The 19,240-nt window shown below is 34.6% G+C and overlaps 2 protein-coding genes across 2 annotated transcripts; one reads left to right on the plus strand and one right to left on the minus strand.

The window, feature by feature from the left end:
* The first annotated feature begins 8,226 nt into the window (after positions 1-8,226).
* LOC130656146 (heat shock 70 kDa protein 13-like) lies at positions 8,227-10,689 on the plus strand. Its single transcript, XM_057458967.1, has one exon. The coding sequence runs from the start codon at positions 8,557-8,559 to the stop codon at positions 9,889-9,891; it is 1,335 nt and encodes a 444-aa protein (XP_057314950.1). The 5' UTR covers positions 8,227-8,556; the 3' UTR covers positions 9,892-10,689.
* A 1,971-nt stretch (positions 10,690-12,660) lies between these two features.
* On the minus strand, positions 12,661-19,112 carry LOC130656149 (3'(2'),5'-bisphosphate nucleotidase 1-like). The gene is made up of 6 exons (XM_057458971.1): positions 18,979-19,112; positions 16,251-16,383; positions 15,513-15,626; positions 14,766-14,870; positions 14,166-14,214; positions 12,661-13,581 (listed from the first exon to the last, which is right to left on the minus strand). The coding sequence occupies exons 2-6, from the start codon at positions 16,359-16,361 to the stop codon at positions 13,031-13,033; spliced, it is 930 nt and encodes a 309-aa protein (XP_057314954.1). The 5' UTR covers positions 16,362-16,383; positions 18,979-19,112; the 3' UTR covers positions 12,661-13,030.
* Between the last annotated feature and the right edge of the window lie 128 nt (positions 19,113-19,240).

Below are 19,240 nucleotides of genomic sequence, written 5' to 3' on the forward strand. Positions count from 1 at the left end.
TGCAGCCTTGCCAATCTTCAATTTCCTAAAAGCCTCCACTACCCATTCTGTCTTGATCTGCATAGCTGGCCCTTCTACAACATCATCATCAGACAAAATATCCTCGTCCCAATCAAACTCAGTGTTAAGCAACCTCTGATAATGATTTTTCCAAGCTACCCTTTTCTCCTCCTCTGTGCTAGCCAAAACACCTTCATCATTACGTATACACTTCTCACCTACAATATCTTGATTATTCTTCTTCATTTGCTTTGCTATCTTGAATACCTCATTGCGCTGGTCTTCCCTTCTTAACACTGCAAATCTGTTTCTCTCTGCTTCTGATTTTGCCTTATACACTGCTGTACCAGCGCGACGCTTAGCTTCTAAGTAAATATTTTTACTACCACCTGACTTCCACTCTATCTAAAGTTTCCTCTCTTCCTTTATACACTGGTCAACCTCATTATTCCACCACCAGGTCTGTCTATGTCTAGCTGGTCCTTTCGTCCACCCACAGGTATATCAGAAGCTTCTAGAAGACAATTCTTTAAAGTAGTCCAAGTACTTTCAACATTGTCACTATAACATTGACTATTGTAGGCTAACTGCTGAACTTTTGCACTAAATTGTCTTGCTACAATCTCTTCCTTCAGCTTCCAGACTTTTCGACGGGGCCTGTACTTTCCCTTGGCTTCTTTAACACTCTTCAAGATAATATCACAAACCAGCAACCTATGCTGGGAAACACACTCTTCCCCTGATATAACTTTCACGTCCTTCACCACTTTCTTGTCTGACTTTCTAACCAGGAAGTAATCTATCTGTGTCTTACAACCACCTGACTCATATGTTATCAGCTTACTATGTCTCTTACTGAATGATGTGTTGCAAACTACCATGTCCGTTGCCATTCCAAACTCAAACAATCTCTCCCCTTCCTTATTTCTGCTCCCAAATCAATAGCCTCCATGCACACCTCTATAACCTTCAGATGACTTCCCAACATGACCATTAAAGTCGCCTCCCACCATGACAAGTTCAGTGTCTCCAAACTTCGATGTGACTGCTATTAACTCATCATAAAACTTATCTTTATCTTCCTCACTGAGTCCACACTGTGGAGCATAAACTGACAGAAAAGTGACAATCCTATTACCTATCAAAAACTTTATCACTATAATACGACTATTAACACGCATAACATCTATTCCTTTTTCTACCCACTTCTCTGCAACGAATATGCCAACTCCTCCATATCCATCACTATTACCAATCCAAAAAAGCTTATACCTTGCCCCGTTCCAGCCCTGTTTACGCAGTTTGTCTGATCAACTATTCTTACGGCCATTAATAAAGAGTTTTGGCATTGTTTTACAGCTGGATGCCCTTCCTAGCGCCAACCATTCACAGACCGGACTGGGTGTTTTTTTTTTAAAGTGACACCATCACTATGTGGCATTTCATGGGACTTCCACAATCGCCCCTTTAAACTAAGGTATGGTGGAGGACGTTCAACTCCTCTCTTGTCTCTTAAGGAGACCCTTCACCCAAGGAGACCTTAAGGAGACCCTTCACCCGTTGGAGAAAGAAAAATAGATGCAGAAAATAGATGTTATAAAGGAACTGGGAAAAGTGTTTTGAAGAAAAAGGAATCTTGGATCGAATAGTATCAGCAATAGAAAAAAAATAATCATTAAAAGCATTGGATATTACAGAAGGATCAGTCACATTAGCATTGTCAAGGTTTAAACAGTTAGGAAAGGATGGCTTGGATTATTTAGTAGATATAATAGAACCTTATGAATATTTACAAGGTTATTGTTGAAATAGGAAGCATAAAACATTTTCTTACTCAGCCTACACAAGGACACGATTAAGTTATGATACTGCTTATATTGATCATTAAGAGCAGATTTAATCAAAGGATCTTTAGCCTTTATAAAGGATTTATAAAGGCGATCACGTTGCTGAATAGACTTAATGATACCTTTAGTGATCCAAGGAATGGAATCACGCTTTTTTTGACGCCTTGTCAATAACCTTTCAATTTTTTTTCTCTGACCATGGCATTATTCTCAGGTGGGCAGATTACAGCTTTCTTTTGGAAGATTAAAAACTGAGGCAAGTGGTCAGAGATTGCAGTACAAATATTACCAGACATGGTGTCAAAGTTAGATGTATTAGAGAATATGTTATCTATAAGGGTGCTGGAGGAATTAGTTATTCTAGTAGGAAGAGTTATATGAGGAAGCAAGGAGAAAGAGGACGTTGTATCTAAGAAGTTTTCAACAGATTTCTCAAGGTTACAATTTAATAAGTTGATGTTAAAGTCCCCTAAAAGAATCAACATTTTCTTTTCTTTGGATACAGTTTCTAATAAAGGGGACAAATATAGTGTATTGAATTCATCCACTGACATGCTAGGATGTCTGTAGATGCACCCAACAACTACATTCCTCCCCTTGTTTTGAGATATCTCCACAAAAACAGATTCAAGTTCTTTGCTTTTGAATGCAAGTTGATTTAGTTTGTTACGACAAGTATAATTAAGTGAGGATGAAATACACAAAAGTGCACCTCCTTTATCAGAATCAGAAACAGTATGTTCAATGGAATAATCACATAAGGAGAGGTTTTCAGAGATATGATGACTGGATAATTTAGTCTCAGTAATACCAATGATACTGAAGTCAAACCAAAGTTGGTCGAGTAGGAGCTTTAGTTCATCAAAATGGAGAGAAAGGGATGCAATATTTAGGTGGAAAGCAGAAAAAGTTTTGTTACAAAAATTATTAGAGGCAAATTCATCCCTATCATAATACTTACAGTTGACCTCCCCCTCAAAAGATTGATCCCAAATTTCAGTTTAAAGAGAATTTAACTGTGAAAAAAAGGTCTCAACAGATTGTTTGGAACAAGAGATGGGATACTTTTGTCAATATTAGAAGGGGCATCTTCACATAGTAAAGGAAAAATTTTTGGGCGACATTCGATACAGTGCCAATCATCAGTGGAATTTTGTAGGGAGATATAATCACTATTAGCAAGGCCATTACAACGAATATGGATCCATTTGTTACAATAATCACATTGTACAGCTTTGTGATTAGAACTTACAGAATTGCCACAAATACCACAAGGGTACTGTGGCATTTATAGGTTATAGGAGCTTACAATATAAAATAATAATATAAAAATTAGGACAAAACTAAAAAAACTAAAAACAGCAAAACAACAAAACAAAACAAATGAGCAGAGTAATAACACAAACAATCTATCTAGAAATTTAACACTAGTGTCTTTTAGTTAGGTTAAGAGACACAGACTAAATTTCTAGAAAGTTGTAAACACAAAGTGGTATAGCTAGCTAAACCACATAATTATACACTTGGGATAGATCATAATGTACAATAATAGAAAAACTAAAATGAACTATCAAAGGAACTGACAAAAGAAAAAAGAGTAAGATCAGAGGAGCTTTGGATGTGATTAAGAAAACTAGTTAAAGACGGAGAACCCTACTAGGAGAAGAGCTCTGGGTGTAGTGGAGAAGAGTAATTTTATTGGGAGCATGCACATAAGTTTAAGACAGTATTTTCTACCCAGCCTAGCATTTCCACCCAATTCCACCAAATTATCCTCAGTTTATTCTTTATGAAAATCGAGATAAATTTTCTACTCTAAGTTTATGTTTTTATTGGGAACGAAAGCAATACACCTTTACGATAATTTAATTGTACATGCATTCCTACGGCTCTCCATCGTTTTACAATATTGGCAAAAAAGGAGGTAAAAATCGTTTTTTTATGAGAGTTTGTTAGAGACGAAAGCGTGTTTTCTCCAGTTTTTTAACTTCCGTCGTATCAATTTCTTTCAAATTTTCAGAAAACTTTAATAATAATAAGATACAACTTATGTGTACTTTTCATTAAAAACAAAACGCGGCAAGAAAAGTTATCACGAAAAAACGTGTTTTCTTCTTAATAGGCTCTTATAAAAGTGTGATGTTTACCTCCTCTGATCGTAAAATAAGCTGCGATGATGAGGTGTTAGTTTTCCCGAATTATCGTAAAGGTTTATTAAACCACAAACTACTAGACACATAGCTAGTGTAGTGCGCGTTGCTACGTACAACACAACTGAACTTGCAAGTAGTAGATATCCCTAAACCCTAAAAGAAAGTGATTAACCAGAACAGAGTTGAGGTAAATGTGATAGACGTTTTGCACTACGACTATTACTGACAAAAATAAAAAAATGACTGCTCTCGCTTTCAATTTCTACGCAAACACCCTTCTCCTCATTCGAGAAATTGCTCCAGCCCGTTGTGACATCCCAGACTCTCCGGATTCTCCGCGGAGAAGTTCAGCCACAGCCATAGGCTACGACACACTGGTCTCTTTCATTCATCTCGAAAATGGTGAAAGGTAAACCAATTTGTACGAAAAATCAAGTCAAGAAAGGCAAAATCAAGTCAAGAAGAAAAAGTTTTATTAAAAGGAAGAAAAAGTTTTTAAAACATGCATGTAATGTCTGTTGCAACTATGTTCTTGCGCCTGTAACTTTTGATTTTTCCGTTGCTTACATGGCTGCTATATTTAGCTAGCTAGATATGGTTTATTTTTGTTGTATAGTAAGTATGTGATATTTAAACAGTCAGAAGGCAAGAGGCCAGGCAGGGTCTTGGAAAAATCTTCTGTAGCTATAGCTAGCATTAGCTGGTGTTAGTCTTTTTCTGACAGAATAAGTTTCCCTGGGGTTCTAAGCATAGTGTTTTGAACGGCGCCGTAGATTAGTGGTTATAACTCTCGTACTCTGTGCGGGAGACCGGGTTTCATCTTGACTGCGATTCAACATGGGCGAGAATGTTACCATAGCCCCTGGTTAACCCAAGCCATGTGAGGGAAATTGGGGAAATGGCTCCATGTGTGGGCCGTTGGATGTTGCTGAGAGTTGTCTAGCAGAGCGTGGGCCCTAATTGGGTCTGTGTAGCTCAAAACGAGCATTAAATACTCTAGGACTCTCCATCTAACTTTGAAGAAAAACATAATGGCATATTACTGTGGTGATATCACAAGCAAACTTTGTTGTGAAAGTTTGTTGACATAGAGTTTTGAAAAAGACTTTATGTGTTATAATTTGATCAATAAATATTAGTAATAAAGTCACACAATTCTGTTATTCCTTCAAGGTTGCCTTTTTGTGACAAAGTCAAAGAAAAGTGTTGTTTTGCATTTCAAGAATAAGCCAGGTGAGTTTGGGAATAGAGAGCTTACGCAAAAGACAACACAGTTGTTCATGACGCAGAAATCTTTAAGTTTTATACCGTGAGGCGGCGTATTACATTTAACAATGAACTTACACGCTAAAAACTTCAGTACGCGCCTAAATGTTTTAAAACAGACGGAAAAAAATTAAACATTTCAAAACAACTTGGCTAAACTTGGCAGCATGCCAAAATTTAGAGAAGCCAGAGAGCAACTCTTAATAGCATAAGATGATAACCTGATATCAGATGAAGAATTCTTATTATTATATATATGAAATCAATTCGTCAAAAACCCAGATTTTAATTATTGGAATTATCCTGAATTTGATGTGGACATAATTCCTGAAGAAGAGTGCCAAGCAGAATGTCAATTTTTGAAAAATGATATTCCTAGATTACGAGAAGTTTTGCAAATACCTGAGGAGATCGTCTGTTTTGAACACAATGATTTGATAGCTGTTGGGACGGAAGCTCTTTGTATTATCTTAAACAGACTGGCATACCCATGTCGATACTCTGACATGATCCAACAATTTGGAAGACCTGTGCCTCAACTGTCCAATATATTTAATAAGACAATAGATATAATTCATTCAGAATGGGGAAGATTGTTAGACGCTATGAATCAACCATGGTTGCAACCTCCACACTTAACTAATTTTGCAAGGTGGATTCACCAAAAAGGAGCCCCACTGGACAATGTGTGGGATTTATAGATGGTACAGTTAAGGCATATTGCAAACCAGGTCAGTATCAGAGAGAAGTATATAATGGACACAAGAGAATACATTCACTTAAGTATCAGTCTGTCACAACACCATCTGGGATGATAGCAAATTTATTTGGTCCAATTGCAGGAAGAAGGCACAACAGTGCTCTTTTAGCTTTGTCTGGCCTTTTGCAACAATTACAACAGTTCTCAGTCAATCTGCAAGGAGGAATTTTATGCTTATATGGAGATCCTGCTTATCCACTAAGACAGAATTTACAAGCACCTTTTCATGAAGCAAATTTTACAATACAGGAGCAAGCCTTTCACAGAGCCATGAGTGAGGTACGAGTCAGCATAGAATGGATATTTATTTTAAATTACTTTAAATTTAATGACTTCAAGAAAAGCCTTAAAATTGACCTGAGTCCGATTAGAAGAATATACAGAGTCAGTGCAATTTTATCAAATGCTCATGCTTGCTTCTACAAAAACAACACATCTAATTTCTTTGACAGTTACAGTAACCTCAAGATAAAAGTTTTATATTTTTTCTGCAAGTTTAGCCATAAGTAAAAGTAAAGCTTCAGTCTATCTTTGATTCTGTTGCATCATCTGTTCACAACGGTCATTTGATTTTTGGTCTCGCTGAATTTGAAAGGCCAATTCTTCCTTTTTGAGTGCAAGTTCCTTTTTTCTTATTTCCATTTTGGTACTAGATTTTTCTCAAAGATAATTATAACTGTATCAGAGCCATTGTGTTTTCTTTTTTGGGGGTAACTGCATCCTACAAATCACCTCACAACTCACTTTTATATATACCTGGTTATGAAACTTTTAAAAAAATTATTAAAATATATAAATGACCTATAAAAACATAGACAGCATTGTTTTGTTTTTCCAGGTTGATTTTGTCTTTTGGTTTAGACAAAGTGCTTCATAGTGTATCTTTGAAGCCAAAATATTTTTGATCTTGTGCTGGTACCTGATACAAAGGGTGGAAATGCTGATGCGATGTTTTACTGTTGTTCTGGTTGGATCTTCTACTTAAATTACTTTTTACACTGTATCCATTTGCAATTAATGCATTCTTCACATGTCTAACCTCTTGTTTTGTCTCCTCTTCATCACTGACAACGCTGTTGGCGCGATTCCCTTTGATTTGTCAGTGGAGGCCGTTGATATGTTCATAAAACTCTCCTAGATGGGGTCTTTTGATTAAGTCGAAAGTCGAAACCTTTAGACGACTGTATGTTGTTTATGTGCTTGCATGTATATTTCGGCAACTATCAGCGATGCAGGAGCACCTGTGGCAACTCCGTCTTTTTGATTCGAAAAATTGTTATTAAACAGATATATACCATGTTTTGGTCAATACAAGTTCAACCAAACACAGAAAATCTGGTATATACTTAAATCTTTGTTGTTTCACCAAATGCGACATTCTTTTCAGTGAGGTCTTTAATGATGTTCGAGGTGTTTTTTTTAGAAACATTTGTGTAGGGTGATGTAACATCAAATTATACCATGCATTTGTTGTACTCTACTATGTCCTCTATGTTTATTTCTCTGAATTCATTTAAGTTCAAGCTATAAATTTTCTGAGAATAGAAGCAACAGATTTTGATACGTTGTATAACAAAGTAAAGACTGACAGGTCTGGAAAAGGTTAATTATCAAAATTAACTGTGTTTAACAGCTTCTTCCTGCTGGGTTAATTCTTATATGAATTTCAATCCTCTGCAATTATCTAAATAGATGCACAATATCGTTTTACTTTCTTGATGATGGGAGCAGAGGGATCTCCTGAAAAGTGGCCTACTAAACTATCATGTTCAAAAAAATAATAAACTTTCAACAATAAGTTGTTTTATTTTTGGCGATCAAATTTTTTTAAAATAAACTTAAATTTGGTTTTCAAAAAACGAAAAAAAAGCAGCCTTAACAAAAAAATTTGTAACCTCAACGTCTTCTTTTAAGCTTCCGTTGAAAGAAATTGCATTAAACAAATGTTGCAGGATATAAAAAAAGAGTCAAGAAGAAAAAGAATTGCATTATCTTTCTCAAATAAGTTTTTGATTTTAGATGGTTTGTGGTTTAAGTAGTTCTGGTTATTTAATGTTTTTATCTAATGACATTTAGGTCATTTAGGTCTTCTAGCTATTGCTTTGATTATGTTATATTGACGACCATGAAACAAACACATTAACTACTGTTTTTTTAAAGATAATAACTTTAACAAGATGATTTTCTTCTAATTTTTAAAAAATTCAGACGAGAAAACTGTGTAATTTCTGAGCAAATGATGGCCCAAAACGCAGATTTGATTGGTCAGTGTGTAATTTCTGAGTAAATAGTGGCCCAGAACGCTAATTTGATTGGTCAGTGTGTATTTCTGGGTAAATGGTGACCCAAAGTGTTTGTTGTTCTGTTCTGTTTTAAAGAAATCGAACTTGTATTGGAACAACCATGTAATTTCATTGACTTCGCATTATAATCGTATCATGTGGTTTTTCTCTTTTAGATATTGCATACCTGATAAAAATATACAGAAAACTAATTAAAAGAACTTCTCTGTGATATATAAGCAGCCACCATGAATGCTGCTTTAGGCCCTGTGGCCATGCTTTTGTTTGCCTTGGTCGTCACAGGATATCTCATTCAAAAGCGCTTGCCACCACCTAAACCCAAAATAGTTGGTATTGATTTAGGTACCACATTTTCATGCATCAGTACGTACGAATTTTCTTCTGGCAATGTGACAGTGTATAAAGACAGTAACGGTAAAAAAATTATTCCAAGTGTTGTAGCCGTCTTGGATGGTGAAGTTTTGGTTGGTTATAAAGCTGTCGAACAGATTGAAATTAACAGCAAAAATACAATATTCGACGCTAAACGATTTATTGGGAAAAAATTCGCGAAAGAAGACTTAGCTAAGATGACTAAAAACTATGCGTTTAGTATGAACCTCTCCCCGGATAACGATCCAATATTTAGCGTAAAACTAAAAAACGGCACTAGAACATTCTCTCCGGAAGATATTGGCGCAATTATATTAAGAAAGTTGAAAAAGATGGTAGAATCTGAGATCAACCGAGATGTACATCTAGCCGTGATTAGCGTACCTGCAGACTTTGACGAAGCGCAAAGAAATGCGACTATTGAAGCTGGCAGGCGAGCAGGTTTAAAAGTCTTGCGGGTGATTAATGAACCCACTGCTGCTGCCTTAGCGTATGGTTTGCACAAAAAAGCAGGTACCAACGTCGTGATCGTTGTTGATTTTGGTGGTGGCACGCTGGACGTGTCTTTGTTATATGTTCAAGGTGGCATGTTTGTCACCATGGCAATGGCTGGCAACAATCGCTTAGGAGGGCAAGACGTTAATAATAATCTCATAAACTTCTTCAGGAAGAAGATTGCCGACAAGTTTGGCGTCGTCGAAATTCATTCGAACGATTTGCAGATCATTCGAGATGAAGTTGAAATTGTAAAAGTCAATTTAACATTTAGCGAGAAAGTCATGTTCAAAGTCCATCTAAATACAACGTCTTCACTAACGGGAAAACAAATAGATTTTCTATACCCTTTGTCACGCGTGGAATTCAATAATATCAACGATAAACTTTTCAAAAGGGTTTTACGGCCAATTGAACACGTTTTAACGGATGCCGAAACGGCGATTGACTCCGTAGACGAGATTGTACTGGTAGGCGGCTCAACGCGTATCCCACGTGTAAGAGAACTTATTACTGAATATTTTAATAAAGTACCTAACACTGCAATCGACCCAGACATCGCTGTTGGTATCGGTGTCGCAGCTCAGGCTGGCATTATGGGAAATGGATGGCCATTGAAAGTTGCTGCGGTTGAAATACAAAATAAAATTCGTAAAATACATGTTCATGAAGAAGAAATTCAAGAAGATTTGTAATGTATTTATATATTTATTTATTATATAGTTAGTTTAGGGGTCTTATAAGAGTAAATACATATAAATCTAAAAACAGTGATGGCTGTTGATAAAAATAGACGGCGGCTTAGCCTTTTTTAATAAGCATTTTATTTATTCTATCTTAATGGTACTAATTTTCGCAGGTTTGTTATTTTCGATTTCAGCTAAATTCGAAAGATTTTGTACCCGCGAAAAAGTTGAAGTGATGCGTGTAATTTGTGAAATTTTATGTCAGTATGCTAGCAGGATAGAAGAAAGCCCAAAGCTTACGCCAAAATTATAACAAAGAATCGTAAAAGTGTACTTTTGTGTGGATTTTTTATTTAGAAATGGTTTTTCTTGCGAAAATGTTTGGTAGCTAACCTTTTTACTTTACTCGCAAGAGTTATTTCCTTTAAAACTTTATACAATCATCTGCGAAAATGAATTTCCGCGAAATGCGTTTTTAGATCCGCGAAAATATGTACCTGGAAAAATTAGTACCATTAAGGTAGGTTTAGAACACAGCCAAAATCATTAGATGTAGCTTCGCGAAACTTCGGCTTGAAATTAAAACAATAATTAAGACTGAAGTCGTGGCTTCTATGTTTCTTATAAAAACTTAATTATTCCACGTGTTAATTAATTTGCGTCTTTTAATATTTTGAATTCGTTAAAACGATATATTTTTATCCTTACTTATCCTTATTTTTAGTACCTTAATACTTGTTATATTTTTTTTATATTGAATCAACATACACCTGATGTGTAACTCAAATAAAACTAACTACAACCTGGCGTGTGGATTTTACTCTTCCCCGTAGATCTTGAAACGCATTTAACTCGCAAAGTTCCCTTTCACCAGATAAAAATTGAGGTTTTGTCATCAAACCGTTAGCAGGATTTTTTTCTATATTTCCTAGCAACTTTCGCGAATGGAAAATCAATGAAATATGAGGATGTTACTATACCTAAAGTCACCACCAACTGTAAATTTGTTGAAACGCAGTCGAAATAAATAGTTTCTACCCATCGACCTGTCTAACGCAGTTTTTTATCGTTTAAAAATATATAAATCATTTGTCTTTTAGCAATCAAAAACTGGCATCTCCTTGCTATATATCTAATAACCTGAACCTCACCATCATGCTTTGCATGCTGTAAACGATATTATACGCCCTTGCATTCTCGTCCCCAGAGCTCTTTGAGGTGAACCTCGAGGTTTCTATCAAAGGGATTTGAGGACGAGAATAACAGCTTTGATGTTTAATAAAATTATTATCCCGCAAGGTTATTTTAAACAGTGTGTGTTTGCGGTTATTTTAAAGAATTCTTAAAATTAAAATGGACAAATAAATGCAGAACACTACTTCCTAACAGATTACGAAAGAAAAGAAATAAAGTTTTTATTTCCGAAGTTGTCTGGGTATTCGCAAACCTAAATTCAGCGCTTTTTAGGCAAGGATCTCAGGCAATAGCAAAACATTTGGAGTTCCGTTCACATTCGCAATATTTTACATTGAATTACATTTTGCGCAACCTCCTTTTCAGGGGCTTTTGCTTTTTTGACAACGAAGGTGGCCATGTTTAGCCCCCAAGTAAGCGCTAGTGGCTTTGACATAGGAAACAAACCCTGGGGACGAGGATGACATTTTGCGAACTTGCGGTCCAAATAATTGTATTTCGCGATTTTTTCTCTACTTCTTATAGGAAAAAATATTGAAAAGCGAATTCTATCTGAGAGAATATTTTTTCTCAACAATATATTGAAACCCTGCATTTTGACCCTTTTTGAGACCCTCCGCGAGTTTAAATGCATAGCAGCTTTCTTAGAAATCATTTTTACCACCAATATTTTACCTCAATATAACATCTTTGAAACCATACATAACACCTCCAGGGGCCTGTCAGCATAAGATTTTGGGCAGAAGGGTATTAAATTAAATTAAGCCACAATTTGCTACAAAGCTACAGAGCTCACTCTAGTTCCGCAGTTTTAAGAGTTAGGAGCGTATTTGCTGAGGTGACAGGGAAATCGCATTCATTAATCGCATCACGGCGTCGAACCTCTCCAGTAGCTTCACATCTTATAAAATTCGACATACAATACTTTAAACACGTTTTTCTCGGTTGGCGTTTAAAATTGAGCTTGCAAAAATTTCTTTAGATCCAAGAGGTTCTGATTTACATTTTTTCACGTTGTACGCGTCGGACACTGATTTTTTATTAAGGGTTTTTCCTTATTCCAGTAAGACTAGGCCACATCAAAATGTCCCTTTCATTCATGTTGGAGCTGGAGTCCATAGAGATACGAAAACGCGCATCACAGCATTTAAAATCGAACCAGTTCTGCTTTTTTGGCCAACGCGAACGTCCCAAATGGCTTACTCGTAACTGTAGCAACAAATCTTGATTGTGTTCCACCTTAATGAGATAAGGTAGCTTTTTGTTTATTTCATAGAGGCTGGCTATATATTTATCATCAACAACAACAACAACACTTTTGCTTTTCTGCAAAGATCCACGAAGTTAATTTTAGTGTTAATTTCAAGGTAGTTTTCTTCCCTTGATACAATACGACCTTATAATTGAATATTTTTCGACAAAATAACAATTTTATTTTATCATTTTAAACGTAGATTCCACTAAGGCCCACTCATTTTTATCAAAGAAATTACTTGATATTCTTGACTCTTTTAAAAATTTGAAAATATTTGGTGTGGTACACAACGTTTCAACAAAATATTATAGTAAAATTGATGAACTCAGTAAGTTTGTGTGCTTCTTTATTTCTATGAAAATTTAAACATACTTTTGTATATATACTAGGCACCAGGCCTTAAAATATATGCATTTGTACAAATCAGATAAGAACTATATGCTGACGATTTACAACAATAACAGTGCAATCACAAAGATAAATAAATAATAAAAATTAACAAATTAGAAGAAAGTGTAACTCGGTGATTGCCTAAAATAGAAATTTTGGCGTGGTTAATTCTGGGGAATCGAAAATGTTTTTTTTTTCGCTTGTAGATTTAATTTGGTCTATTTAAAAAAATTCGCCTATCTCGCTAAATTTTCTTCATGCAATCTCTCAATAAGAATTTAATAAATTATATCCATAATGTATTATTCACTATTTTGTTTTTTCATCAAATTTCATCTTTAAACTTTCTCGGATACTTTCAGGAATTTTCGACGCGTAGCTATCATGCTCGCTAGCTGTCCCTAATATGCCTGTCCAGTTCATAAAATATTTTGGAGCTGTCTTACTGTAATCAATACGTTCATTCCGAATGTCTGTCAACATTCCACCCATAGCAATCAAAACAGCCTCGGGTGCACAAGTATCCCATTTTTTAGTGCCAGGAGTTGCGAATACATAGGCGTCAGCTATACCTTCAATGACCTGCAATACTTTATAACCACAGCCACCAGTCCTTAAAACTTTATCGGGCTTCATGGCGTCAATTGTTTGTTGAACATTGTCAGTCATGTGTGACTTCGTAGTGGTAATGATGCGGCGTCCTGGAGGAGAAACAGTGGCGGATACGCCAAAAGCACCCAGGCCTACGACGCCCCATATTGTTCTTCCTTCATTTGAGAAAAATGGTTGATGCACAACACCAGCTATAGCTTTGCCATGCGCTGAGATACCAATCAGAACAGTCACGTGCTCCACATGACCTACAGAAACAAAATAAAACAGTTGTAACCAAAAAGGCCAATGTGAGAAATATCTTACATAAAGCATTTATTATAGGGTTGGAAAGCTCTGAAACGTAAAAACACTAAAATGGCAGTGGTGAACATTTAAAACTACGGAAAGTAATTTCAAAAAGGTAAACACAACATCTCGCATGAGACAATGTTTCATAACTAGAAGTTCATGGAAACATTCATATTCCAGGACGTTACAGCACTGCGAAAAAAACGATAGTAATACAAATTAGACGCAGCTTTTATTACCAACTTCAAATACATGGTTAATTAGGGAAGTATAAATATCTATTGAAGGAGAACAGAGGTCAAAATTGACCTTTCGATTAAGGTAGGCCCTAGGCTACTGCAATTTAATTTTTTTGAAAATAATAGAGAGTTTAATAATTTACAGAGAAAAACATTTTTATACTTGACTGAGTAGCCACCCCAAGAATTAATAATATTTCCATAATTGTTGAGTATCAACAGAAATTTAAATCGCAAATCAATCGAAGATTACTGAAGAAAACTTCATCGTAATAAGGTACAGAAACCAATTAAGCAATTACCTTCGGTGAATTCCTTTGTACCATCAAGTGGATCAACCCAAACAACAAGCTGTTGAAAATAAATTAGATTTAAAATCTCGAAAATAATAAAACTGCTGTTACTTTAACACCATTCATTTTAACACAAGTCTCACCATGAATATATAGATGAGCATTTTAATTTCTCTGGTTAAAATGTTCAAACATCGTGTACGTGAGTTGTAAATAATAATACACAGTATAGAACTGACAATAACATGAATATATCGAAACGCTTTTGCTTGAATTTTAAATATTAGTCTAATAGATTTTACACATAATTCTCTGGCATATTTTGATTATATTAATACAGTCTTCCCAATTAGGAAAATGTTTGGAAAATGTCTATTATTTTCAATAACTGTGCCAGACTACTGACAGTTACCACTAGTGAACTGGCTTGGCATACCACATCCTTCAGACCATTTTGGGCTATATTTCTGTTTTAAAACACGATCTTCTGTCAGCATGGATGAAGGAAATTTTATAACATAAACCTAAAGCTTTAGAAATTAATTTAAAAACTAGATCACTGAATCTTATGCCAATTTTTTTTACTATTACAGTTATTAAAAAACCTACATCAGAAAGCTTTAGATTTTTAAAATTATCCGGACAGTTTTGTTTCAATACATCCTTATCAGGGTCTTCAACCAGCATTTCTTCACTAACAGCATCACAACCTTCCTAAAAAAATAAAAAAGAGCAACACCTAAATTTAGGTATTTTTGTCCATTTGATGTGATGTGGCATGCACTTGGCTGCGTAATATGGATCAGAATCTGTTAGCAGTTCTCGTAATCAAATGTAACTATTCACCTTAGGTAGTTTCTTTGCTACTTACTGCTTATTTTACAAAATAATAAAAAATATATATTAAAGTCGTTATAACAACGTCATTCTTTAGGGATCTAAAAATTGGAATTGCATTGTACACATTTTCCTGGTGATTTTTCAAATTAAACCAACAAAGTGCTAAAAGAGGTTTTCATTAGTTTTATTTCTGTTAATTATAGTTTATCACCAGAGGAAGCCCTGTAGTTTATCAAAAATAATTTCATACTTGCCGCATGCTTTAGACAAACAAGATAGAGCTGGGCAATAAAGTGAAGTGAAGCAACTATATAAAATCATTGCCTCGTAATCTTTTTGAGTAAAGACAACCCATAATTAAGACGACTATCACAAGTAAGAAAGAAGTGAAATCAAAATCGTTAAGTTTTAGACCAATGTTGAAAAAAAAAACAGTGACAAAAAACATGGCGAAAAAAACAAACAAACAAAAACAACTACAACTACAACATCGACTATACATAATCCTGAACATACCTCTTCACCAACAATTAACAAATCAGGAAATTGTTTGGATAAAGATGCCACAATAATAGCTTGAGCTGTTCGATCAGCAGCAGTTTGAGGATCAAAATTACCATCTTTTACTGCCTATACATGAAATACACATGCATACACATAAAATGTCACCTAATATTTATATTTTTTGTTTATAAAATGGTTGCTCACAGGTTTATTTTAGGCCACTTGCAGAGTAATTTTTCCACAGGCTAACAACTAGTATTTTTAATAATAGCCGTATTTTGTCTGTGTGTCAGCGAGAAAAATGGTATGTTACGGAAACATGAAATGCAATATATATAAAGAACGGGCAACCTTACGACTGGTCTCTTAATAATGACTGTTCGTCTGTGAGGAAAACAAAAGTTGTGCTACGGGCACACCAAATATTTATTCACAGAATAAGAAATGTAACATGTGTATATATATACAACAAGCAAATTTTTGTGGCCCTTACCTGGGCTAATATTTATCTGATTTATTTATTTATCATTAATATATATCCAATTCTGAAATACATCCAAACAAACAGGCTGTAACGTTGAAAGTTTGAATGGTTTAGGCTTTATACGTTTAATCAAAATAAACAAAATCCATATTTAAAAACTTGTAAAATGCAAAAATAAAATACGAAATTTTATTCATTTTTAAACTCCTAGCTTGTAATATATTGGGTGGATGTTACAGTTACATTACTTTAACATTTTAACAAACCTTATCAATTACACCAAGGTCGCCAGACTTCATTATTAACCGGATTGCATTTCCTGCTTTCCCTGCAATTGCAACAGAAGAGGCGACAACTTTCATTAAATTCGAAGCCATGCTGATACAGGTTAGTCAGCAACTGAAAAAACAATTTTTTAATACTGTGTACCACATAGACCTTTAACTGATACAAATATTGGTTCTATCTGCCTAATGTTTGATACTTTACTGAAAGCAGTTGGTGTGAAAATAAGAATGCCTGCTCATTTTAAAATTATATATAATAAAAAATTTAATAGCTTTCGTTATTGTTAGTATTTTGATAGCAGTCGAAACAGCAATCGGTCATTAAACATTGTCTGACAAAAATCAGTCTTGACCTGTCATTTTGTCCAGCATGTTTCTGCAAACCTAAATTTCACTTGCATATCTTTAAAAACAAAAATTTTGCATGCATAATAATGAGATATCATCATCATCATCATCATCATTCTCAACTTAATTTGAATAATAACTTTTTATTTTAATTTTCCTCATTTCTTTCATTTATTTCCATGTGCCATCATTTAAGGCTGCTCAATTTTGAGCATTAATGTATAAGCCCAGTTTGGTTACATAAACAACAGAAAATACTAAATATTTAACGACTACATAACATAGTTTAAAATTTCAAAGATAACAATGTTTATGTTATGAATATGCGGAACGTCATTCCAAATGTTAAGCTTGTTTGTTTTGTTTTTTTACTTAATGTTAATATTATGTTGGGAAAGTTTTAGAAACAGTATAATTGTTAAAGCTGCAAAAATTTTGTTTTTTTTATAGTTACTAATTAAACCGTTTAAAAATTAAACACACACATTTCTTAAAAAAACCCTTAAAATTATGCACAGTTCAGTTACATTTATACAAAATTGATACCAAAGTATACCACAACAAATATAAAAAGAAAAGAACCCTATCTACAATTAGATCCATAATCTATAGACCTTTTTGAATGTTTACAATTTACGAGGTAAGCCTTTCTGGCTCTAACAACTATGTGGCAAGCGAAGCTTGCTTAAAAAGGTCTATCTTAGCCCATTTTTTTCTAAGGAAGCATTGTTGAGTCCTTAATCTATTATCAAGTGTAGATGAATAACTTTTGATTGACATATATTCATATGCAGACGCAATTCTCCCAGTCTGCAAATGTGATACTTTTAAACCAATTACAGGTCCGTATTTATTAAGGTAGCCATTATGATTTGAGGAAAAACAAGTTCAAGCAGTCACCTCTTCATAAACTGATTTTTTTGTTTTCTAACTTCAAATGTGTCATATTGTGTAAGTGAGTTTTTGCTACAGTACAGTCTGAATGCAATCTACCGCGTACACGTTAATATCACACCTTTGCGTGGAGGACAACAGTCGTTTGTCTTTTGTTATAATTAAATCCCTTGAGCGTTTTGCGAGTTTATATTTGCGTGTTAAAAAACAATGCGCTCGCGAAGAAATATCTAAGCAATTATATTTCCTCTAATAGCGAGATGCATTGTGTAAATGTATTGATAAGTTATTCCCTTAAGTATTAGCAATTAAATAATAAAAATCTTTCGCGAAGTTTTATAATACATTGCGCGAGAATGTATTGTTGATTTAATTACTTAAAAAGATTCCAGCGTGTTTAATCTAAGAAACATACAAGAAACATTGTTCACAACTATTAAATGCCGCTTTTCGTTTTTAAACTTTTAAAATGCGATCTAAAAAAACATTTCTATCACCGGTATTCGTTTTTAAACTTTTAAAATGTGATTAAAAAAACATTTCTATCGCTGCTTTTCGTTTTTAAACTTTTAAAATGCGATCTAAGAAAACATTTCTATCACTGCTATTCGTTTTTAAACTTTTAAAATGCGATCTAAAAAAACATTTCTATCGGCGCTCTAAAAAACATTTCTATCGCCGCTATTCGTTTTTAAACTTTTAAAATGCAATTAAAAAAACATTTCTATCGCCGCTTTTCAATTTTAACTTTTAAAATGACGATCTAAAAAAACATTTCTATCGCCTCTTTTCGTTTTTAAACTTTTAAAATGCGATCTAAAAAAAACACTTAATTACTGCAAATAAAATTTTCAAAAGAGTTCGGGCAAAATAGATTGCTAAAATTGATCTTGCAACCTATTGTGATTAAACAATTGATCGAGTGGGGTCATTGTTTATCAGCGAGGCAATTATTTTCTTAAAAAAAAAAAAGCTATCGCAATGTTATTGTTCTGTGTAACTATTCATGCGAGTTTCGCGTCCGCGGTAGATTACATTCAGACAGTACTGTAATTTAGCTTTACTTTAATTCAGATACTTGTATTTCATGTTTATTCAAGCTTTTTCTGTGAGAACTTGACCGTGAAACATCCGTGTTTCCCCTCAACCTAAAGTTCTACTACGTGACATTGGGGTGATGGCTCCATGCATGTGTGGGCGGATGTTGCCGGGAGTTGTCTAGCTTGCATAGCTCAAAATGAGCATTAAATACTCTAGGACTCTCCATCTAAGCCATGGCCTCTCCTGGAAATAATAGGCAGGGTATATCCCTCGATATTAGTGAGGCTAGCCATGTAAAATGTGCACATCTCAGCAGCTAGCAACTAGGCTAACTTTTTTTACCAAAAAAGAACTCTGTGAGGATAATGGTGTCACCTCTAATAAAACTATTATTATAGTAAATATGGATTATAAAAATCCTTACATGTCAATGACTATTAGTAAACTAACAAGCAATGGCTGGGTAGTTGTAGTTTCTTTGTCTGTGGAACGAACTGAACTGAACAGATGGTGCTTATAAAACTTCTATTTTTTGCGCATATGGCGCTTCGTTATATTTTCCACTACTTTGCATATTTCTACTTAAGGTCATACGTTTACATACCACGCAAAAAGAAGGACCAAACATTTATAGCAGACCTGATGTCCCTCCGTGTGGATACAACAGGTGGTTTTAATGACATCAA

This window comes from Hydractinia symbiolongicarpus, chromosome 9, assembly GCF_029227915.1.
Source record: "Hydractinia symbiolongicarpus strain clone_291-10 chromosome 9, HSymV2.1, whole genome shotgun sequence".
Classification (NCBI taxonomy): domain Eukaryota; kingdom Metazoa; phylum Cnidaria; class Hydrozoa; order Anthoathecata; family Hydractiniidae; genus Hydractinia; species Hydractinia symbiolongicarpus.

Bases quoted from the DNA above. Each gene is read 5' to 3' on its own strand.
- LOC130656146 (XM_057458967.1), top strand. From the start codon at position 8,557: ATGAATGCTGCTTTAGGCCCTGTGGCCATGCTTTTGTTTGCCTTGGTC.
- LOC130656149 (XM_057458971.1), bottom strand. From the start codon at position 16,361: ATGGCTTCGAATTTAATGAAAGTTGTCGCCTCTTCTGTTGCAATTGCA. The intron at 15,627-16,250 runs GTTTGTTAAAAT...TTTCATGTATAG, and splicing joins ACCTTGGTGTAATTGATAAG to GCAGTAAAAGATGGTAATTT. The intron at 13,582-14,165 runs GTAATTGCTTAA...TTGTTTCTGTAG, and splicing joins TACAAAGGAATTCACCGAAG to GTCATGTGGAGCACGTGACT.